Source organism: Indicator indicator, chromosome 8 (genome assembly GCF_027791375.1).
Source record: "Indicator indicator isolate 239-I01 chromosome 8, UM_Iind_1.1, whole genome shotgun sequence".
Taxonomy (NCBI): domain Eukaryota; kingdom Metazoa; phylum Chordata; class Aves; order Piciformes; family Indicatoridae; genus Indicator; species Indicator indicator.
Genome location: NC_072017.1, coordinates 36,559,110 through 36,583,733, shown reverse-complemented (window position 1 = coordinate 36,583,733; position 24,624 = coordinate 36,559,110). Strand labels below are relative to the sequence as shown.

The following is a 24,624-nucleotide window of genomic DNA, read 5'->3' as shown; positions in this document are numbered from 1 at the left end:
TCTGCCTCAACAGCCACTTTATATGCTCTTGGAAGAACAATAACAGGAGCCTTTAAGTGCTGCTACAGTGTTAATGCTTACTGCTAGTAATAGATGTTGATGAACAGATTTTTACTGCTCATTTTCTGTTTGAGTCCTACTCCCTACAACGCTCTGCTCTCTCATTCTCCACACCCACCGCATTTAAACGAACAAACCACGTTTTCTTTATGTCATCCCCATCCATCCAAAGAGCTTTGATCACCAAAGGAAGCCTGTCAGAGCTGGCAGTGTTCTCATTCTGGGGGAGATGTTGATATTCCTCCTTATTTTTCTTCAGCATCTGAATGACAACACGAATTTTCAATTGTTTTCATTTACCAAGGGAAAACACACGCTGGTCAGGACACCTTACTTAGCTTACCTTTATCATAGCATTTGTCGCTTGACTTCTTTTATTTTTAAAATGACTTTTTAATTGCTCCCTAAAGAAAAACAAAACAACAACAACAAAACCAAATCTTCAAGAAAAAAATTCCTTGGAAATGAAACACTGAAGCTGGTTGTTGTGGCAATAATCAAAAAGGATGTATTAATATCTTGCTTTAATATATTTAAATAAAATTAAATGAAACAGTCACAAATTCACTAGATGTTCCCTTTTTGAAATAAAAACAGCATTTTTGGTGGACAAACACTCAGAATTATTTTTTGTGGACCAGTTGAAGCTGCCAGGGACAAGCCCTACGCCTATCTTGCTGTCTCTCATCTCTCTGTTACCAAGTTTTACTGCCAGCTGTTCTGTGGAGTTCGTCTGGGTCACCAGGGAAATGTGGGGACAGGAAGTGTGTTATGACCCTCTTGAACTGAATTAGCAGAGCACCAATGCTCCATTAGGAACTGTATAAACATGTATCTGTAGCACACCAGCTAGTGTCAGTCCTTGGAGCTCTCCCTCTCCCCATTCACCACAGCAGAGCTGGTCCCACACTGATCATTTTTCTTCATCTCAAGAAACGTTGCTTGGCTTCCTTTTTTATTCCCAAGTCTGGAAAACAGGAGCAGTCCGAGGGCAGTGCAGTGCTGAGCCAGCAGGAGGTGCTCCTATAGCAAGAAAATCTGTCCAACAAAATAAAGCACAAACATTTAGCACCAAATTTCCCTTCTGCTATAATGTAATAAACATTTAGCATACTAAAAAAACGGATTTGGCAGAGTAAGGAAACCACTTTGAGCTCTCCTAGTACAGCAACAAAGATAGATGCAATATTCGCTTGTTTTTAAGTTACTGTAATCAAGCATATTGCAAAAGAGGGGAAAAAATAAATGAAAATATGTTATAGGTCCTGGTAGACTTGCAATTTCTGAATTTCTTTTACAAATGCCCATAGAGTATTCCATCTTTATCCTCCCAAGTCACTGAGAATAACACATCAAAGAGCATGTTTGCATTTCTATAATAGATAACAGCATTGACATAAGCTTCAGGGTTCATACAAACTATAAACTGAATTACCAATCTCCCATCTCACATATTTATAAACTGTAAGTTGAGCCTGGAGAAAAAATTCCAACTCCAGGTGAAATAATTATTCTTGGAGCTTTTAAAGAGTTGCTTCTGAGCTGAAATCTGAATTCCAGTGGATGTGAATTATCACTTTGGTTTGTACAAGCCTCATCTTGAGAAGCAAGAGTCAAATGGTAACTTAGGCCCTGCTGGTCACTGCAGTGGCAAGGTTGTCGTTGTCATTTGAACAAGAGATTTTGTAAAAGCCACTATCTCTCAGCATCCCCTGGTTGAGGGAAGGGAGTGACTGCCACACCCTTGCATTGCCTCCACAGCCCATGATCCTATGCAGGATAGCTCTCCTGTGATCCTCTGAAACACCAAAGCCTAAGCAGAGCAAGCCCTGATAGTCCAGAGCTTCTGCTTATGAACCCAAAAGCACTACAAAGGAAGAAACTTTTCTCTTCATGCCTTAAGGAGGAAGAATATAATCCCCCTATTTCAAAAAATCAGAAAGCTCACACAAAAAGTGTCGATTTTTGGAGAAACTGGGCATCTTCCAAGCTTCTTTGACACCAAAGCATCAATAAAGTCAGGGGACCCCACCTAAGAGGCAAAGAATGCTCTGACAGATGAGTGCTTCCACAAGACCACAGGTAGCCCAGCAGCATATTTACTGACAAAGGCCAAACTGGGAAAAGTCAATGGAAGCTGCCTTCCTCCTATTGCCAGGTGCTGGGTTGAGCATGACTCACCTAAACCACAGGGCTGAGACCATAGTTCTCAGATTAGGACGTGCATGGGTAAAATACAATGTCTGGAGGCACAGTGAGTCATTCACACAGCAGCCCTCTGCACAGCCAGGCTGAGGTTTTGTGTGCAATATTGTCATGGGGGGAGAAAAAAAAGTGAAAAGGAAAACATTGCTAAAAAAGGCTACTCTGCTACCTTGTGCCAATACATTAGAAGAGAAACCAAAAGCCTTAAGCCAGTAACACTTCTAGAACTCCAGTGCTGGTCTGGGCCATCAACTCCTTGCCATAACTCCCCAAAGTGTCTCTTCTAATTCTGCTACTGTTGAGCATGCCCCAAAAGAGAAGAAATAACAGGTACCAGAGGAAATAATGATGTGGGCTCTGAGGAATAACGTTCTTTTCCTTGGTAGTTTGGCAAAGACCAGCTGGAGTCTAAGGTGGACACATTTGTTTCCAGACTTCATGCAAAAGCAGCAGACCAAATATCTTATGTGAACTTCTCAGTAGTATTTGGTTCTGGAATCTGAAACAGTATGTAGGCATATATGGCATGAAAAATTAGAGGACTTTAATTATTATGGCTTTGTTTTGAAAATTCAGACCTCTTCTATTATGGTCTTCAGAAACTATTTTGTCAGAAATGGCTCCAATTTTTCACCTCAGAGACTTTTCCTTGCATCACCCCTACAGTCCCTCATCACAACACAGATAGGAACAATCCATTGAGTACTGTGTTCAGTTTTAGGTGCTGCAGTATAAGACATTGAGGTGCTGGAATGAGTCCAGGTAAGGGTAACAGAACTGGTGAGGGGCTGGAGAACAAGTCTTATGAGAAGCAGATGAGGAAACTGGGGTTGTTTAGGCTGCAGAAGAGGAGGCTGAGGGGAGACCTTCTCACTCTCTACCACTCTCTGAAAGGAGATGGTAGTGAGGTGGGTATTGGTCTCCTCTCCCAAGTAACTAGTGATAGGACAAGAGGAAATGGTATTAAGTTGCACGAGGGGAAGTTTAGGTTGGGTATTAGGAAAAATGTCTTTCCTGACAGAGTGGTCAGGCATTGGAACAGACTGCCCAGGGAGGTTGGTGAAGTCACCATCCCTGGAGGTGTTCAAAAACTGTGTAGACATGGCACTTCAGGACATGGTTTAGTGGTCATAGTAGTGTTGGGGTGACAGTTGGACTTGATGATCTTAGAGGTCTTTTCCAACCTTGATGATTCCATGATTCTATGACTTCCTTTCACCATCCCCTGTTGCATTATGCAGACACTGGAAATCCATTACACTCAACTGCTTTGGAACTGAAATCAGCTATTTTGATTTCAGCTATGGGACAAGAAGCTTTTCTCTAACATGTTGCCGATTTACAGAGCATTCGCCCATCTAGAAAGCTTTCCTGACAGAGAGGACTGATTCCAAACCAGAGCAGATACAACACAGAGGATGTTTTGCCTGGTGGTGACAAACCCAGCCTACAAAATGGATGGCTTTTTGGAGATTCTCTTGGCTTCGCCAGCGTGATCGATCCCTGTTCGCTAACTGCTGCACCAGAAAGCGCAGAGTTGGCGTGAGGGTTTGGGGCTGGATCAGCAAAAGGATTCTGGTGACAATAGCAGCATTCACAAGCTCTGTCAGCACGGCATGGTTTATTTAATTCAGCAAACACTTAGCTTTGGCGGCGGAGAAAGCAAAGCAGTGTAGACAGAAATATTAAGGTAGAAGTGCAGAGAAAAAAAAAAAAAAGTCTCCTGGCTAGACCATGTTTGGATTCAAAGGAAAAATGAGGGGGGAGCAAGGGAGTGGGATTTTCTTGTTGTTGTTGTTCCTGATTTTTATTTTTTTTCTGAAACAGTCCTGTTCTTGTGCTGCAAGTGGCAGAAACATGAAGTAAGGATCATTAAGTGATGAAGGCTCTGTGGCTGACAGATTATAGGACAGATTCAGCTCAGTCTCTTTCACCTTGCTTCATTGCAAATTCAAACACTCTCTTATTTTTCTCGTTGGAGACATTATCTAAGAGGATCAATACATGGGAATGAAGTGAGTTCAGCTTTCTGGGAAATGGAGACACAGCGCTGAAAAGACACTCAAAAAGGCCCTAAAGGTACTTGACTCTTGAATAGGTTAGTATTTTAAAAATTGGACTGTGTAAGTGAAAGATGAAAAACTGTTCCAGCAGAATATTCACCAACACTTTAAGATGGAAGTTTAAAAACAAGAGCCCCTTTGTTCAGTGGCGTCGTTTCATTTGGGGTTTGGAGTCTTTTTTTGTTCCTTTCTGGCTCTAGAATTGCATTTAAGAAACTAAAATTAAATCTTGATCCAAAATCTTGCTGAAAAAAACCCTTTTACATTAAAACACACCAAAAAAGCACATGGTGGGGTGGTACATTTGACCAGCTTTCATGTCAAACAATGTCAGAATTTGACAGCAATAGAGAATTGCTGTAGATCCTCCATACATCAGGAAAACAGCAAGCACCATCCCAAAACCAAGGTTGCTCAATAACATGCAGGTAGAATTATTATTGAGCATCCCTGTTACCCTTATGTGACATTTGACTGTCAAGACTTTTTTGTCTCCAAATAGTTTGCAGATTTCTGCATGCACTACTCCCTAACATCACAGCTGCCAGAGATGCTTGTGCCAGATGCTGTGAAGTTTGAAGGAGGAAGGGCTCCAGGGTATGGTATTTGCTGTGAGGCTCTCCCATCCTCTCCCAGGACAGCATCAGCAAAAGCTCTTCACAGGCTGCAAATAATCCATATCTAGGCTGCAGTCAGCAGAGGTGGGGTTCTGAGAGAGGAGCTGGGCTTGCAGAGTTGAGTGAGCAGTTTCACGTTCGTTTGGTTTAAGCCCTGCAGACTTAAAGAGCTATCCTTATAGTTTTTATGGAAATTAAATAAATCAGTATTCATCAAAAATTCCTTCCAATAAACTTCCCCATTCCACTGGTGTGTCTGAATGGCCAGACCAACTAATTTTTACTAAACAGATGGTGGACTGTTTGCAGAAACCCTGTTAGGTTAAGTAAGTAGTTAATGGTATGGCTCAGCACAATAGCTTGGTTTCATATACAGCAACTTGCACAGAAGAAAACCTTCCACTGGAAAGGAAAAATGTAGCCAACAAACAAGCCCAGCCAGGGTTACAGGCATGGTCCCACAGCTGCATGAATGAAAGTCAAACAGGACAAGGAGGCAACCACAAAAAAAACCCAACCCAAACCCTGCTTCAGCTGGCAGCCCAGACCCTCCAAGGTGTGCTTGCCTTGGCCACTGTCTTGACCACAGAGGTGGTCACACCAGGCTGTTCAGCCTAGACATATATGCTATATGTACATGCACATGGAGGTGTACATTCAGACTCTAGTTGGGATTGGAGTTTTGTTGTGATCCTCACAGTACAAGTACAGATGATACCACGGGCCTGCTCCAAAAAGCAGGGCTCTGAAACAACAAGCAAGGATTAATGTTAAGCAGCTGCTGCCAAAACTGCTGGAAGCATGTACCTGAAACCTCTTTCATTGTCCCTCACTCTGGAAGTCAAGAAATTAGGAATGAGCAACTGAATTCCTTCAAGCAACTTCTCACAGGACCTTAAACCCAGCAGCACAATGGTGGCTTCTCCTCTGCTTTTCCCATGAAGAATTTGTCTTTTCTTCTCTTTATCAAGGAACAATTGACATTAAATTCTTCTAGGTCTTGGCCAATGCTGTTTTCTTTTTCTTTGTTGGCCTCATGTCTAAGTGTCATAAAACTAAGACCAAGAGACAGCAAATTTCCTTGGGGCAGTTTTCAGACCATCCATCTGTTGCACATAACTTCATAGAAAAAAAAGGATTGTGCCCTTGATACATCCAAGCATGGAAGGAAAGGCTCCTGGAAGGGCAATTGCAAAGGTCCTGTCATGTCTTGTGGTCAGACCCAGGGCTGCTGTAAGTCTCTAGCAAGCTTTGCTTTCAGAACCGAACACCTAGCAAGCTTTGCTTTCAGAACCGAACACCTAGCAAGCTCTTCCAGCCCTGGGATAGCAATTTTCAAGAATTTTCACCCCATCTTTCATCCATCTTCTTTGACACCACTTGGTTTAGCCACCAGTTGTGCCTGAGCATTCCCATCAAAAGGAAAGATGCTGCCTCCTTGCCTCTCACAAGGATGCCCAGTTGGCATTGTGGCTCCCCCACTGCCTGCCCAACAGCCAGGCTCCTTTCCTGCCCCACTGTGCCATGCAGTCTTTGTCTTATCAACCAACCTGGTCCATCTTCCCTCAAAGCCACTTACAACAATCCTACTGGGGCATAGGCATTTTCCTCTGGGCCTGATGGTAGCTCACAACTCTCTCTCAGATCGTCAGCCATGCAGCGATCCTGAAGTAAGCTGAGGACCTTGGTCAATCTCCAAGCCATGCTTCTTCTGCATCACCCAAATAATGGCTGACATTTGGGGCCCTGGCAGAACAAAAGGGGCAGGGAGGTGAAATGTTAACCACTTCATAAATGCTTAATAAATTATATTAATTAATTAATAATATTAAATAATTGTATTGCTTAATATTAACGCATAATGCTTATTATGCATTGTGTTATATTAATCAGTGGTGCCCTGTGACAGGACAAGGGGCAACAGACACAAACTGGAACACACAAGAATTTCCACCTCAACGTGAGAAATAACTTCCTTACTACAAGGGTGCCAGAGTCCCGGAGCAGGCTACCCAGAGAGGTTGTGGAGTCTCCTTCTCTGGAGACTTTCAAAACCCATCTGGATGCATTCCTGTGTGGCCTGTGCTAGGTGATTCTGCTGTGGCATGAGAGTTGGACTAAATGATCTCTAGAGGTCCCCTCCAACTTCTACTATTCGATGATTCTATGAATCTCTCCATTATCAGAATTATCCATTTCAGAATCAGTGTGAAATCTGTTGCTGCTACTGTTTCCTCTTTGGGCATATGGCTTAGTGACGGACTTGGGTTACTGGCTGGACTCAGTGATCTTGAAGGTCTTTTCCAACCTAAATAATTCTATTATTCTATTTATCAACTGGGTATTTCACAGAGTAACAGAATGGCAGGGGTTGGAAGGGACCTCTGAAAATCATCTCATCCAACCTCCCTGGAGTCAATCACACAGGAACATGTCCTGGGCTGAGGAAGCCCTGTGCAGAGTGGTTCTTGCATTTAGGCAAAACTCTGCTGACCTAACCTGCAGATGTTGTCCCAAGCACAATAGTTGCAGGCATTGCTGCACATTGAGTTACATTTAATGCAGGGGCCTAAATGACACAGCAGATAAAACGAATTCCCTTTGAAAAGGCTTATGAAGGGCCACCTGTTTCCAAGGTCAGAGTCACGACTTTTGAAGGGGCATATGTTTTACAAGATCCAGATCAACTGAGCAAAGTAACATTAACAGGATCCCCTCCCCTACCTGGATGTTGGGCACAAGGCAGCCACCCTGGTGCCTGGCTTGAAATTAGCAGCAGCTCCCAGGAGATGCTGCAGGATTCCCCAGATGTGGGGAGACTTCACAAAGAGCAATAAAAAGGGGCACAAAAGTGTGGCTGAGGTGACAGGGAGCTTCTGAGAGATGAGGAGCCAAATGATAATTCATTTCCCTAGATGAAAATAATTCAAAGCAGTTCAAATATAGGAGCTTCATCCAAAGCAGAGGCTCCCCTGGGGCAAAGACTTGCTAATTCAGAGACCACCTTGCACACCCCATAATATGGGGAGGGGAGCAGCTAGGAAGACATTCCTGCCCAAATCAGACCTTCATTCAGACCCACAACATCAAATCCACCAGCACAGGTCAGGGTGCTGATGAAATAAAATCAGCTCAATGCAACCCTGCACAAGAGCTTGCATAAAGCAAGGGACCTGAACACCCCCAAAAGTTGCTCTGCACCCTTCCTCTGGATCTCCCTTTGGAGTCTACCACAGTCCTTCCTAAAGCACCACCATTTTAATATCTACACACAAAACTTCCTGCTGCCTTGGGTTTAGTGAACCACAAACTACCTTAAAAATGAAACATGAAATTCAAGAACTCGCTGTTCATAGCTCCAAGTAGGGAACTGGGTAATTAATATATAGCTTAATCTGCAGCTTCTGCTATCCTTATACAGCTCTGGTGCTTTGGCCTGCAGCCCCTTTGCTTTAATTGCTCTCGCTAAAGATAGCAGCACTCTTCTAATGCAAAATAATTTGGTGAATCCTACGCCTGCATCAGAGCTAAATTCAGGGTGTCTAAGAAGAAAAGAAGAGATCTCAACATAACAAGATGTTTTCTTGTCTTCAAGGTTCACTGGAAGTCAAAATAATATATCACAAATTAAATTAAATCCCATTCAAAATAAATTTTTCTAATTTTTCTTTTTTTTTTTTCCTTTGGTTATGCTGGTTATGCAGAGAAGGACTTGGGGGGTGCTGGTTGATGAGGCACTTGACATGGGCCAGCAATATGTGTTGGCAGCCCAAAAAGCCAACTGTGTCGTGGACTGCATCAAAAGACGCATGGGCAGCAGTTCAAGGGAAGTGACTCTGCCACTCTCCTCTGCTCTGGTGAGACCCCACCTGGAGTACTGTGTCCAGCTCTGGAGCCGACACAAGAAGGACACAGATCTGTTGGAGAGGGTCCAGAAGAGGGCCACAAAGAGGGTCAGAGGGCTGGAACATCTCACCTACAAGGACAGGCTGAGGGAGTTTGATCTGTTCAGCCTGGAGAGAAGAAAGCTCTGGGAAGATCTTATAACAGCCTTCCAGTACCTGAGCAGGGCCTACAAGAAAGATGGAGAGGGACTTTTTATCTGTGTGTTGATAGGACAAGGGGCAATGGTTTTAAACTAGAGCAGGGTAGATTTAGATTAGACGTTAAGAAGAAGTTCTTTACTGTGAACGTGGTGAGACACTAGAACAGGTTGCCTAGAGAATTTGTGGATGTGACCCCCTTGACTGAGATGTTAAGTCCCATTTTAAGTTAGATCAGACTGCAGACATTCCAGCTTTTCCGTCACAGCACACGTTTTGGGATGGTTTCTGCAGATTTTGATGTCCCACTTGGCACTTCTCTGCTGCATTACCTTCATGTGCCCAGCAGGACTGCCTCCAATTGGAGGTTCAGAGACTTTTTAAGCTGGAGGTTGTATCCAGCTGGTCATGTTCCATTGCCAAAATGAATTTGCCTAATCTTTTTCTGAATACACTCATCATTTCAGCCTGAGTCTTTTGGACCACTTGCAGTTCCTGCTGAGTTCAGCCAGAGCTGTGGGTGCTCAGCTCTCCTGGGAGTAAGCCCTGGTTAACAAGGAGCACGGCTTCCTGCCTTGCTAGAGAAGAGCAATGAGACACTAGGGATTGGAAGGGACCTTCCTCTGCAAAGCAGGACCATTCAGGGTAGGCCACTCAGGAACACATCCCAACACTTCATTCTCCTTGGCAGGGTTCTCATGAGCTACTGTGTCAAGGTTCTGGGAGACCAGGTGGTTTGGGCTTGCAATTCAGGACCTCAGAAAGGCTCTCTAAGGCTGAAGGAAGTAACGGGATACAAGCAAATGTGCTGCAGGTGGGGCTGGGCTGTCAAAGAGTGAACACCACACATGAAGAGAACATAGCTAATGGTGAAGCAGCCAGCTTCAACTTGCACTGACCTTACTCTTCATTAAAAGGTGTAACTAACTGCTGTACCCAAATGCCATGCCTCTCTGCCTTCCAATCACTCTGAAGATGTGCACTTTTGGATCATCACCAGACCCAAAAGCATAAAGCTGTCGTGCTGAGATGACAAGGCCCTGATCAATAGTTCAGAATCTGCAAACTCCTAATTGTCTTCTTCTGGCTCTTCCCTAGCAAACACTACTGCCTTTGACTAGCATTCAGCTGTTACTGCTCAATACCTCTGTCGGGCAAATTAATGGCAGTTAGTTCCCTGGCAAGAGAGAGATGGCACTTTAAAATACATCCAAATAACTTCCTTAGCAAGAAGGAAAATTTGCCACCTTGTTACTTGCTTCAAACGCTTCCCCCAGAGGAGTGCCGCACATTTCTGGGAGCGCATCAAGATCCCTGGAACAGCCCAGCTGCTGCTCCCCCTCCTCGTTCAGCTGCATCTGGGCAATGGACTTGGTCAGACAGAGGTCAGAGAATGAAAAGGGAGCACACATTCACTGCATTGCTGAACTGTCTTACTAACCCGGGAGAAGCCTCCCACACTCCCATGCCATTAGTGCACAGCTGCCGCTGGAAAGCTGCCCACGGTGCCTCCCTCCCCTCCCACCTTTTTCAAAGGACCTTGTCTGGAGCTAGCAGGATTCTGCCTGCAATATTTGTCAGGGCACAGAAGACTACTGTCACTTTAAAAAAAGCAAGGGATTACAAGATGCTTTGATTTGGTTGGAAGCACCAAAAGGGAATGGTCACCATTTCAAAAGCTGGAAGGAAAGGCTGGTGCACAGTCAGCTCTGCGTGTTCATTATGAATTTGGCAGAGTAAATCAATTGTTTTGTGCTGTATTCTAAAACAGGCCTGGCAACAGCCATGCCAAGGGCTTCTATATAAGGATGACTCCTCCACAAAGCACCTCACATACTTCTGGGGCTACAGATACTGATTTTGCACTGTACAAGCAAGTACCAATAGAAATAAATGTTTTTAGTGTAAGAATTCCAACAATGCTTGCACAAAACCCCTGGCAAAAGCCCCTCAGTGCCTTTTCCTGGGGCAAGAGGTATGAGATGCACCAGCACTTCTGAGTGCAGAGATAGAGAAGCAGAAGCAGGACTCGATCAGAAAGGCCTTTGAAAACCTGCTCAGAGACACTGCCCTGTGTGCAGCATCCTGGCTGTCAGGGATGGAGAAAATCTCATCCATTCAGGGTCACGTATAACATTTATATACTCAGAAGCAGAACTTCCCCCTCTCCTCTAAGAAAGTAGGAAATGTTGACATAAATGGGCAAAACTGCTAGTCTGCAATTAAAGCATGCTTCTTCAGCCAGAATGTCTCAGAAGTGTAGTGTCCAACAAAACTATAAAGTTAGGATTTTCAAAGGTCCCTCAGGGATGTAGTACTCTACTCCCTTTGAACATCTCCTCAGTCCTTTCAAAAATCCCAACCTAAAAATCCCTGCTGGGGGGCAGCATGTTGCTGTGCTCTTTTCAGGTTTTACCTTCAATACACTAACCTCATATTTTGCATTCTCCCATGCGTGGCTTTCTGGGTTTGGTTCTGACTCTGAGCCCTGCCTCCCCTTTTATCCACAGGCTGTGGATTATCTGATCTGATGAGTCATCAGAAATAATCCTGCAATGGCACCACTTCTTGATGTAAGGGTTAGTTTGTGAGATACTCTGTGTCAACATTTATTGAACAAACCATGCCACTTTCCCTGTATTTTATCTCATACTTGAAGAATGAAGAAGAAAGCAGCTCCTGAACTGCTAGCTATTTTAATCTCAAAATAAGATAATGTATTTGTGAGATCTGAGCCACCAAAGACTTCCTCTAAACAAAAGCTCTTACAGTGCAAACGTGCTAGTGAGATTTGCCCACTCAAATCTCATAAAGCCTGTGTTGTTGCAAGGGCTAAGAAAACCTAGCTCTTTAAACAGAGTAATTCTGGGCTAAGAACATTAATGGCATCCCAGAACTGGAAAGCTGGATGTGTAAATTAAAAAGCAAAAAAAAGCACATACACACTCTTAATATCCTAATACCTATTACATGTGATCTCCTTCAAAGTAGCTTTAAATGAAAAGTGCAGTTGCTCTTTGATATAACTGCTAGAAACACAGACAGGATGCCCTTTGTTAGAATTTTAAAAGATGAGTACTCATTTCATTGGCTGTTCAGCCTGAAGAGAAGGCTCTGGGGAGACCTAATAATGACCTTCCAGTACCTGAAGGGGGCCAACAAGAAGCATAGAGACAGACTGTTTACAAAAGCCTGTGGTGATAGGACAAGAGGCAATGGCTTCAAACTTAGAGAAGGGTAGATTTAGACTGCATGTTAGGAACAAGTTCTTTACCATGAGGGTAGTGGAACATTGGAATGGGTTGCCCAGAGAGGTGGTTGGAGCCCCATTCCTGGAGATATTCAAGGTGAGGCTTTACAGGGCTCTGGGCAATCTGGTCTAGTTGAGGATGCCCCTGCTTACTGCAGAGAGGGCTGGACTAGATGACCTTTGGAAGTCCTTTCCAACCCAGACCATTCTATGATTCCGTGATTCATAAAGACTCCTAATAACAGTTTTCAAAACCAGCACACATTATTCCCTTTGTTTTTTCCTTCATCCAGTGCACAAATATGCAGCAAATAGAGAGCTGTTCCCTTCACTCCATAACATCTTCTTGACTTGGCTCAACCATGGACCGTTAGAAGAAAGCCCTTTTGGCCACCATGAGGAAAATGATCATACACATGGCAAGAAATCCTCCCCACACCATCCTGGATCTGCCAGGGACTGGCATCACTGCTTCATCATCCGGGACCCAAGCTGTCCAGAGACTTTGTGGAGCCTCCATCTCTGGAGGCATTCCAAACCTGCCTGGACACATTCCTATATGATTTACTCTGGGTGATCCTGCTCTAAAGGGGGTTGGACTAGATGATCTTCAGAAGTCCCTTCCAACTCCAGATATTCTGTGATACTGTGTGACCCCAGAGACCCAGCAACATCTGGAGACCACCACAGACCAATGAGAAGCTGGATGTGTCATGGGGCTGTAGGCCACAGTGTCTGTAACCCAAACCTGGACCAAAATCCAAGCCACAACAGCTGTTTGGACCCTGTGCTTGTAGAAACACTGAGAATGGACTGCACTGCCAAAGGCACTGTCTGTCTGGTACAACACAAGCATGAGGGCACTTTGGGTTTTGCTCAAAACACATCCAGATCTGTCAATTACAGCTTTTCCTATGGCATTTGTCAGAGGGCAGCAAGCCTCTTACACACAACGTTGCATTTATTCTCAGAGGGTGAAAAAGAAACTTAGAAGTATTATCCTTGTTTTAGAGGTGAGGAACAGGCCCATATTTCTAAACACACTCACACCCCCCCGGACTGACTTCCTAGCAGCACTGTGTGCAGCAGCAGTGCTTGTAGGAGACATCAGTGATAACACTGCAGAGCGCAGGGTTAATAGTTGCACCCTGCTCACCCCTCGTCCTGATGGAAAAGGATTTATTTTCTTCAGAAGGAGTTTGGGAATTCAGCCTATATATTCAATCTGCACATAAATCAGGGATGTCATCTACATAGGGTGGCAAACACTCACCCAGGGAACGCGAATCATTTGGTCACATTGCCTTGAAAAGGTTCTGTACAAGCTTTGTTTGAGGGATTTGAAATCCTACATCCTCTTTTTGTGCTTTGCAGTCCTGGAGAAGCAGCAGGAGCCAAAAATGGGTGGCCATCCCCACGGACCTGGGGCTAGCAGGGTGTACAGGGATGTGATGTGCCCTCCCCCCTCACCCACCCACCACCGCGGGGCTCCCCTCCCGTACCCCAGCTCTGCCACCTGTGCACCTCACTGCTCAACAACTTTCGGGGTGCACCTCAGCAGCAGGCTGCAAGCCTGTCCCGTCGGGGAGCCGATGGACACAGTACGGGGTGCTGCACCCAACCCTCGAGGGGCCACGCTCGACATTTCCCCAAGGGGTTTGCCATGAAAGACTCCCTCCAAACTAGCAGTAGCCTCTCGTGTCGGGAGGAGGGGGGCCTTTTCCCTTCCAAAGGCGTTTCCCTGCCCCCGGGGGGCCGCTCAGCCCCGACCGGACCGGGCGTAGGGACAAGCCGTCGGGCGGCTCTCCCAGGCGGGGCTGCACAGGCCGGTGGTTTTAAACAAAAGGCGTTTGGTTTGTTGGTGAGTTTGTTTGTTTTGTTTTGGTTTGGTTTTTTTTCTCTCATAAAATATCTGCAATCCCCTTTCTTAACAATATATTTTAATTTTTTATTTCTAATTTATTTTTCTTCCCCTCACGGGAAAAAAAAATCTATCTCTTCCAGCCGGTCCGTGCCCCACCATGTGCACAGCGCTCCCCCCGTGCCTCTGGGCTGGCATGCGGCCAAGCCGGAGGAGGTGTTTTTTGGGTTTTGGTAGGTTTTTTTTCTTCTTGTTTTCTTTTTGCATTATTCTTTTATTTTTTTTCTTTAATTTTTATTTTATTTCCACTGCACATTCCGTCTCCAGCTCCCCAAACTCTTTGATCTCCCCCGCTGTCTCCTTACCCGGAAGAAAACCCTGGCCCGCTCAGCTGGGAGCTGGGCGCACACGTGGGCGCCCTGGCTCGCCTCCATCCTCCTGCCAAATTTAGTCACACAAAGGGCTCGGAGGGAGGATAAGGGGGGGCATGAAAGGAGCCGCCGGCGGGACATCAAAGCCACCGCCGCCCCGCCCCGCTCCCGCCCTCCCCGGTGCAGGGGGATGCCGGCGGCGGCCGGCGCTTCGCATGCGAGGGTGGCCCGGCGCGGCCCCCCATCCCCCTGCTTATTGCGCCCCGGGGGGGTGGTGGCTGTCGTCCTTGGGACCCCGGTGCTCCCCCTTCCCGGTCAGCTCCCCCTGTAAGTCTTCGGGGATCATCTGGCTGCCCTGACCGCGGGATGCTCGGCCAGCCACGGCCGATAGTGAGTTTCCCCTCCCAGTTTCCCCTCCCACCAGTGGACGAAAGAGCCCGGCTGACCGTCGGGGAGTGCTGGAGGTGTGGACCCCTTCAACCATGAAATGCAAGAAAGAAAAAAATAAAGAAAAAAATCCAACCCAAACCCCAAAACAAACAACAAAGGAAAAGAAAAAGAAATAGAAAGAGAAAAAGAAAAATAAAAGAAAGAAAAAGAAAAAAAGGAAAAAATTAAAAGGAAAATGAAAAACAGCAAAAGAAGGAAAGAAAGAAGGAAAGAAAGAAAAAAATTAAAAAAGAAAAAGAAAGAAAGAAAAAGAAAAAACAAAAGAAAGAAAGAGAAAAAAAGAAGAAAGAAAGAAAAAGAAAGAAAGAAAGAAAGAAAGAAAGAAAGAAAGAAAGAAAGAAAGAAAGAAAGAAAGAAAGAAAGAAAGAAAGAAAGAAAGAAAGAAAGAAAGAAAGAAAGAAAGAAAGAAAGAAAGAAAGAAAGAAAGAAAGAAAGAAAGAAAGAAAAGAAACTCCTCGAAATCCCCCAAACCCGTGCAAACGACCAAAAAAAACTAAAATGCAAACTCGAAAAAAAAAAAAAAACCACACAAAACCAAACCAAACCAGACACACATGCAACCCCCCCCCCCCAAAAAAAAATGAAACCCATAACAAAAAACAAAATAAACACGCGAAAATATAAGCCAACAGTACAATGAAAAGAAAAACCCCACCTAACTGCACAAATAGAGCCTACTAAAGCAGTACAGCGCACGGCAGCGGTGCAGAGCCCGGGTATCGGCAGCTAGCGGGCACGGCGGTGGGCGCGCTCCCGGCGCAGCGGGATCCTGCTGTGGACACCGCGCGGTTCTCCCCACCTCCGCCCCGGGCCATGCACCCCCTGTCCATACCCCCCTCCTCAGCCCCGCGAACTGCGAGTAAAAGCGACAGCTTTGTGTTGTCTCCAGTCAAATCTGGAGTTGGAGTTGAGGTTTCCTGAGTTTATCCTCATGTCATAAATCACTACGGTCTCCACCTCCCCCCCACACACACCGCCCCGCCGCCCCCACCCCGGCCCTTTCCACCAAAAAAAACTGATCCGAGAAAAACTCCAGCCCACATGAAGGGGGAGACCTCGGGACGGCGGAGATGGGGGGAGGCTGTTTTCCCAGAGGGAGCCGGTAACGGTACAGACGGGTGGCCGCGGCGCCGGCTCCTCCGGCAGCGATCCCCCCCCCCCCATTGCCTGCCCCGGTGCCCGTCGCTATAGGGTTGTTTTTTATCTCAAAGGTGACAGGCCCGGGGTTACCTTCCCTTGGCCCAGGTGCCCGGAGCCTCCGAGAGCCGGGAAGGAAAGAGGGGCGGGAGGGATGCGATGCATCTACGCTTGCAAAACATCCCGAGTTGCCGTTTTTCCCAAACGGCCGCTTCCCCACTCGCCGCTCCAGCCACCTTCGGGAGACTGGGGGGTGGGGGAGTGTGTGATCTCCGTTGGGGTATCGCTGCACAAGTAAACCTCTTCCCAGGGTTTACATGTTTGATTCTTTCTTTCTTTCTCGATTATTTCCCATACTTGTCTGACTTGGCAAGTCCATCTCCCGCTTCCCGCTCCCTTTCCGGAGCTTGGCGGGTCCCATTGCTCAGCTGGATTTTAATTACTCGTTGTCGAGCAACGATGCCGAGGCAGGAGCGGCGGTGCGGGCAGCCGGGCTCAGCGCTCATTCCCCCCTGCACCGCCGCACCGGGGCCAGCAGCTGCTGAAAACGGATTGAGCGTCCACATGGTCCCCTTTCTCTGTCTCCCGAAGCCTGAAGGTTTAGCGGACTCGCGGGGCATGAGCAAAGCATGAAGCGCACTTTTCCGATGCCAAAATCGTGGGAAGTTGTTTCTTGCGAAATGTGCGCACGCCGCGTCCGCCAAATACAAGAAGCTGCGGGTCCCGACGCTTTTGTTGGGATGGTTTGGTTTGTTTTTAACGTATTGGGCACCGTGGCGATGCCGTGTCACCCAAACGGGGCAGCGCAGCCGAGGAAGGCGTGGGACGGGGCAGTGGGGTGATCCTAGAGTACTGCTCCGTTCGCCGGCTTGAAATCGCGGCCAGCTCACGCACCCCGTCCGGTTTCTCCCCCTCGCATTTAATGACAATGTGTTAATTCTGCCCTTCGTCCAAATCCTCACACGCTCCCCGCGCTGCCCCTACGCTAGCCATGTGGCCGCAGCACACACCCCCTCCTGCCCCCCAAAGGGCTAACTATCAACAAAGTAGACCTAAAACATCAGGTCTGTCCGTCCGGGGATACGGCCAGTGCCTGTGCCCTGCTCCTGGCTGGGGAACAGCAGTGCCCTAGCGCAGACCCCCGGTGCGTCACACATGGACACGCATACAGAGGTACCTCACCGCAGCCTAAGCAAAGTTCGCCCTGGGGCAGCCCCATACCCGCTCCCCCACCCCCCTTCTATAGCCGCTCCTAGCCCCCTCTGCTCCCCCGCCGCCTCCGCCCCGGCCCCGGTGTCAGTCACAACGGCGGCTCCTTTCATCTCCAACGCCCCCGCCCCGCCCCGCCGACGGAAGGAGGGAGGATGGAAGGCGGGTGGGGGTGATGCTGAAGTTGCACCGCCGCCCCCCTCGGGGCTCCGCGCCCGCTGGCTGCGACAGAGCAGCCCCGCGCGGGGTGCTGAGAGCTAGGGCTGCCGCGGGCAAAGAGACGCCGCGGCCACAACTTTTTTTCTCTGCCCGCGGGCGCGGAGGGAATCAGAGGGGAGGCTCCATCCCTCCCGCCCTCCCCTCACGGGGTTGTTTCTGTCTCGGTCTCTTGCTCCCTGTTCCTCCCCCGCCGTGCCGCTGAGTCGAGCCCAGCCGTGCCAGGAGCGGCGGGCGAAGTGGCGGACAAAGGCCCGGTGGGTGCGTGCCACGGGCAGTGCCGTCCTCGCCCCCCGCCATCCTCGTCCCCCGGGGCATCTCCTCCCTGTATCCGCCTCCCACCGCTCCCTCCCCCCTCAAGCCATTTTAACTTGGGCCCGCCCGGGTGGCGGCAACTTCAGTCGCAGACGAAACTGGGGCGGGCTCCGCTCCCCTCCGCGTCCCCTCACCCCCAGGGTGAGCCCGGGCCCCGGGGGGTGGATGGGGAGGGGCTGGCCTCCTCAGGGGAGGGGCCGCAGCGCGGTCCCTGGAGGCAGGCGGAACACAAGCAGGGCTATTTCGACTCGTTGGGAACGTAGGGCGCGGCGGGGCCAGGTCGGGCTCCCCGCGGGGCCACTACCGTGAGGGACTGGGGGTACCTCGGCCCCGAGGGGGCGGGCGGGGGTCTCCAGCTGCCGAGAGGAACCCCGAGGACTTCACGGGATTTTTCCTTCTTCTCTCCTATTTCTCCTCCTTTCTCCTCCTCCTCCTCCTTCTTCTCCTCCTCCACCTCCTCCTCCTCCCCCCGCTGCTCCTCCCGCTCCCGCTCCCCTTCCCGCGGCGGGCCGGCGGCCGCAGCAGACGCCGCGCTGCCGTGAGGATGCCGCAGCTGCCGGGGGCCGGGGGTGGTGGGGGGGACCCGGAGCTCTGTGCCACCGACGAGATGATCCCCTTCAAGGACGAGGGGGACCCCCAGAAGGAGAAGATCTTCGCTGAGATCAGCCACCCCGAGGAGGAGGGCGACCTGGCCGATATCAAGTCGTCCCTCGTCAACGAGTCCGAGATCGCCCCCGGCGCCAACGGGCACGAGGTGCGCGGCCGCGGGGACTCCGCGGGGCAGCGTGGAGCCGCTGCGGGCTGCCGACGGGCTCCGGACGCTGCCGCCGGCTCCGGGAGGGATGGAGGGAGGGAGGGAGCGAACTTCGGCCGAGCACCGGGGAAACCCCTGGCTTACGAATTTCCCCTGTAAAAAAAAAAAATTATCATCCCAACCGAGCTCCCGTTTCCAGAGGGGCGGCGAGCAGCCCCTCGATGGGATGGGGATGGGGGTGGGGAGGCGGCTCCCTCCGCGCTTCAGTCCAGGACGAAAAAGTTCCTGGAGTCCCCCGACCGTGCGATGATATTAGACCTCAAGCAGCCGTGAAATTTCCTCCGTAAAATCAGCGGGGTCGGAGCATTAGCTCTAGACTCTTTAAGGGATTTGCATAAAACTGGGAAGAAATTCCCGACAGTACAACAACTTCAGGGCAAATGGGTAACCTGCCTTTTTTTTTTCTTTTTCTTTCCCCCTTCTCCACCCCCGATTATTTTTTCTTTTTTTTTTTTTTCCCCGGGGTTGTTTTTGCTCTTATTCCTAAAGATCTGCTAATGACGGCAACCTGATTTTCATTATTGTCTTTGGTATCTTTTTTACAAAGAATGTGTTGCCTGCCGAAGCTTCAAATATTTCCAGAATAATTTCAGAAATAAAACTATTTTGTTAATTGTAAGGCTTTTCTGCTCAAAATGCTTTGCAAAGCCAATCGTTATTAACGTTTTTATAAAACGGTGGTTTACACAAATGCTTCTGGTACAGCTGCCTTCCAGGACTTAAGAGGGAAAAGAAAGATGCTTATCTCTTGCCCTAACTTTTTGTTGTTGTTGTTCCTACGAGAAGCTGTAGGACTGTGGTCGATAAGTGAGCATCCTTACAATGACTTCTCTTCTTTCTCTTCTTGCCTGATTGTGGATTCCCTTCGCTCAGGTTTCCAGACCGACTCAAGCACAGGATTCCTACCATGATAAAGGCAGAGAGCACCCCGAGGAAGGTGAGAAGCACCACAGTCCTGGCTTGTGATGTTGTCCCACTGTGAGACTCCATATGGTTCTCAGTCCTCAAACTGGAGTTTGGTCTCTTTTAGGAAACACAAATTTAATACCTTTTGGGGAAGATGGGTCCCAGGGTGTTTTCAAAGCATATTTTAAAAGGAGATGAACGTGCAGCATGTCTATCTTGGGTGACCAAATGGTATTTCAGTTGTTTAGAAACTGATAAGTAGGCCAAATGGATCTACGCTGAAGAAATAACTATTTTTAGGATATCAGCTTAAATACATCTATCTCTTTACTGATACAGTGCAGCCAAATTGTGTGTGTGTGTGTGTGTGTGTGTGTGTGTGTTCAGAAACTCTTTGCTTTTGTACCCACAGCCAAAGTCTGTGGCTTAAATCTCTTCTTCCAAATCTAAGCATTAACAGACTGCTTGCTTTTTTTTTTTTAATATATCAGCTGATTAATTTTGATTGAGGAGAACAGAGGAAATAACAGAGTTTGTTGAATATCTCTTAGGAAGCTGGACACGCGTACAAAGAGCATGTGCTGTGAAGGATGGGAGATTATGTTTAAAATGAAATGCTTATCATCATGAACTAAAACAGATCATAAATTCCATATAAAGACAGGCACAGTTCAGTCCTGGTGCTTTCCAGGACTCTGTGGCCATCTTTCTCCAAACTGGTCATTAAACAGCCTAAAAGCAATAATGTCCATGTTCCTTGCATTTTGGCAGTAAGTAGGAGGAGGCCTGCTCTGTACAATTTTCAGCCTTGTAGCCTCCTAAAACCTCACCTTCAAGCAGTAACATTGTCAGTGGTGGAGACCTGTTCATCATCCTTTGCAGAACTTGCACTGAGATATTTTTTGTTTTCTACAAAATAACCTTCCTTACTTGGCTTCCCTTTTGACTGCAGTGCCATGTGTATTCAACAACCTCACCTCCAAATCGTTAGGGTCTCCTTCCAAGACAGCTCCTGCCCTCTAATCATTCCCAGTGAGCATGGCCAGAATGAATTGTTCACTAAAACACAGTGGTTCAATAAGAGAAGGAAATTCTTCTATATAGTTATTACTGCACTGTTCTCTTTTCTAACAATGATGTTGGAAAGCCACGCTGGCAATATTTCTGAATCCACAAATCCTTAGAGGTGTGTATAAAATGGGGGAAAACTACTACCTGAGAAATATGATGTCATTGCTGATGTTTCTGCCTTGCTCTGAACAGAGAATAGCAAAATAAATTGGTTATTCTGAGACTACTCCGTATTTTAAGGATAAGCACTTCACTGAGAGTACCTACTCCTTTAAGAATTAACTCTATTTGAAAAAAAAATGTTATCACAAATTGCTGTGGACCACTTTCTGTCAGAGGTAATTTCCATGAGCAGGGAAACGTTTGCATGCAGAACATTTTTATGAATGCACAGTACCTGTTTAAGTGCTCTAACTTACAAGAAATGAGTGTGTGGGGAATAATGTAATCATTGTTTCCTCTTCCATAGGAAAGCATCCAGACAGTGGCTTATACAGCAAGGGACCATCATACTCTGGTTATTCTGGGTATATCATGATGCCAAATATGAATAACGACCCGTACATGCCTAATGGATCTCTGTCACCACCCATCCCCAGAACAGTGAGTTATCTCTTCCAAAGATGGGTTTTGGCAAGCTGGGTTTCCTCCTGTTCAGTCTGCAGTGCATGTTTACATGGGGGCTTTTCTTATGCAGCTTGAGTTACCACAAAGGTTGAGTTTCTGCTGTTCAGAGCCTCCATCCAGTGGAGTTTGAGAGCTCTTAGAGGTGTTGGTCTCAATAGTGGTGGAAAAGCTGAGATGAATGTCTGCAGTGGCTGATGTCCTTTGAACAAGGCAGGGGAAGCCTTGGGTTACAACTGTAAGATAATGGCAGAATGATGTAAATGCACTCTTTGTAGTGACTGGGACAGATGTGAATTTTTTGACTTTTAACTCTTTGTCGAGGAAAATCAAGGGCTGGAAACAGAACTGATAAAATTGCTTGTCCTTAAGATGGAAAGATTGGATTCTTTTTATTATTATTATTGTTATTATATTGATTCAGATACGGCATTACTTTTTTGCTGACTTGATATTTGTTTCTGTCATCAGTTGCTCAACATGAAGGCTTTATGTATCTGGCAATATTTGCCTTGAAACATACTCTGTATCTTCAGCCACAAATTGTGAAATCATCTTTTAGGAATTAATATCAACTGTGATGCAGTAGTTACAGCTTTCCTTTACGTTGTGGTGGGCACTGATTCTTCCAGGTTGGTCCCTCTATTTCCACTAGTACAGATGTACTTTTAATGTGTTTTAAATTTTGGATTTCAATACTCATTTTTCTTTCTATACATACAGAGTGATGGGGAGGCAATGTTACAATGAACTGTGAAAATTGTATTAGTAGAACCAAAGTGGAGCAGGAAACAAGTATGCTTGTAGGTATGCTGCTGAAAAAATACTACTGCAGTTGTGTGTGCATGTGATAGGAGAAGTTGGATGCTGTTACTTTCCAGAGATAAAGCAGTTTTCCATCTTACCGGCTCTTAGATTTGTACTTGGTGGTCTTTGTTGACCATTGGCATTATTTTGCTTTTTGACAGTCTAGGTTTTTCTTCAGGGTTCTGGCTTTTGACTTCAAAAATAAAAGAGGGGGCCTAACTTGTATTGGTAATTTGACAGTAGTGAAGCATGTGAAATTAGTGGAATGACAGGGTGGTTTAGCACTGGGAAACATATGGATTTGCCCTTTTTGTATGTCACAGTGTTTGAAAGATGTAAAACCTTGTGCAATATATTGCTTTCTATAGCTCTCTTTTTGTGCGTAAATAAGAGTTCAGAAGCCTACCTCTGTTTAGAAGGAAGCACGATGACCACAGTTTTTTGTTTTAAGTGCTACTCTACAGAAAACTTCCATTTGGATATATTGTGGGGAAAAGGATATAGCTTCTTGAGAGGGCACTGAAACTCAAACTTGCCCGTTTGAGGACCAGGAAAATTTACACCATTTTTTACCTCCTTTTTTCCCTACATTACCTTCCTGAGAAGGCTCCTAATGCTGGTTCAAGGTTTTGAACAACAAAATCCAGTTTAATTATTCACTGAGGATTTTCGTCGCGTGCATGTGCCAGGGGGATGCTGCTCTTCACTGATCTGCCGCCAATGCCCCCAGAATGTCGGCTGACCTTCAACCCAGAGGTTTTCTGCCTGCTCAGGTTCTTGAGGAAGCCTGGTTAGGTTGGAGGGGAGAAGTGGGGGAAGCGCATCTACTTTCTCATTGCCAAGCTGCCTGCCCAACATCTGAGGGGCTGATTGTTCCGTGTTGCTCTTGCATGTTAGAGCAGCAGCACTATTTCGGTGACGCAGTGCTGGTGCAGGGCCGCAATGTTGACATAAGCCTGAAGTTCTTTCAGTTTAACCACAAGGCTACACGCTTGAGTTATTAAATAATTTTTTTGTTTAATTGAACTATAATCTTTGCTAGTCGCCTAGCTGACAGCTGGGTTTTAATGGGCGCGAGATCAAAACGCCGCGTCCAGGAGATGACACGCTGGCTTGCTTCATGGCTAACCACAGCTCCAGCGCTGCTGCCTCCTCACCTTTGAGGGGTCCCAAACGCCTCCCTGCAGGTTCGCTCTTGCTCCCCTTTCCGGGGGATTTGCCGTGGCTAGGGGGAAAGGAACAACTGAGATCAGCAAGCAAGCAAGTGGTGATCTCCCCCGGGGGTGTCAGTCCCCGGCCATTTGTGCGGTGTGTACCTGCGTCCTTCCATTTGCATGACAAAGCCACTTCTTGTTGATGCATCTGTTGCCTGGAGGTGTTAGGCAGGATTAAAAAGCTACCCTGGGGCGCTGAATCTTTTTTTCCACCTTGGAAGGACTTGGCTGCCTGCAAACTGCCAAAGGGATGTACCCCTGGGGAAACGTGGCCAGAGCCAGGGCAGGGACCAGCTCTAATGGAGATGGCCTCGGCTCACTGTTCCGGGGCAGGAAGAGCAAAGCTTCTTCGGAGTGGGAAAAAAAGAAGTTACTTTCACAGCATATGCGGGGTAAAAAAAAAAAAAAAAAAAAGCTTAAAAAAGAAAAGAAAAAAGACAAACTCTTGACGTTTTTGCTTTATAAAATTAAAACCACAAATCTACAGTCAGACAACATGTTTAATATGATTTTAAAGAAGGAAACTGAAGGGAAATTTCAGTGCAGCTTTTGAAGTGGAGAGGGTACATGAGGAAGATTTAAAATCTTCCAAAATCTGCTGTTGTTAGAGCAATCAACACTCATCTCCTTTTTTTTTTTTTTTAAAGTGTCTTAATCTTTTTGTTTTTCTGGCAACTGATTTGCCTTTTACAAGTTGTATTTGTAGGAGCAAGAGAGTGTTAATTACAGGTTCAGGTACAAGCTTCACACTGCGGTAAGGATTCTTATCAGGTAGCTGGGTAAGTGAAAAAGCAGAGCAGTGGGTTTGGGTGGCTGCAGAAGCAGCACGTGATGGTACTGAAACCACAGTAACACCTGGTGAATGTGCATCCTGTGTGCTTGAGATATCTTTTGATGGTTTCTCAGCATCGTGGGGGTACTGAAGATGGGAGATGGAGACAACTGTTTGTTACCTAACATGTGTGGGTTTTCTTACTTGTTCGTTACAAGGACTAGTTTTGGGTAGCAAACTTTTCTCATCTGTGTGATGGGAATGTAGGGACAAAGGAGATGACTCAAGAAGAATAACTTCTTTGTGTTCTGAAATTAATCCAGAAAATCATTTTGTCTTTGTTCTCCCACTCTCTTGATGAACTGAACTTTCTGTGGGAAGATTGAGGATTTCTGCAACCTTCCTTTTCGTTTGTTCTTATCTCTTCTTGGGGTCTGGGTTTATTTCTTCGTGGCTAAACTGTCTCTTTGTGGCAGCTGGAGGTGTTAAATAGTTTGGAGGATACAATCTGCGGCGACTTGTGAAACAAAGCATATCCATTTGAAAACAATGAGGAATTCTGCTCAGAGAATTTGAACACAAGAAATGTTTATACGCAGCCCCCTACTACCTTACTGAA

General features: G+C 46.8%; 1 protein-coding gene across 5 annotated transcripts in view; it reads left to right on the top strand.

Annotated features, from left to right (window-relative positions):
* The first annotated feature begins 18,341 nt into the window (after nt 1-18,341).
* LEF1 (lymphoid enhancer binding factor 1) overlaps nt 18,342-24,624 on the top strand; it is a 68,978-nt gene continuing 62,695 nt past the window's right edge. For 4 of the 5 annotated variants that reach the window (XM_054383229.1, XM_054383226.1, XM_054383230.1 and 1 more), the window contains exons 1-3: nt 18,342-18,551; nt 19,485-19,548; nt 21,058-21,191. In XM_054383229.1, the coding sequence (XP_054239204.1) occupies nt 18,342-18,551; nt 19,485-19,548; nt 21,058-21,191 (408 nt within the window). Of the gene's footprint in view, nt 18,583-19,484; nt 19,549-21,057; nt 21,192-24,624 lie in introns of all 5 variants that reach the window. The other variant, XM_054383227.1, reaches the window with a different exon arrangement.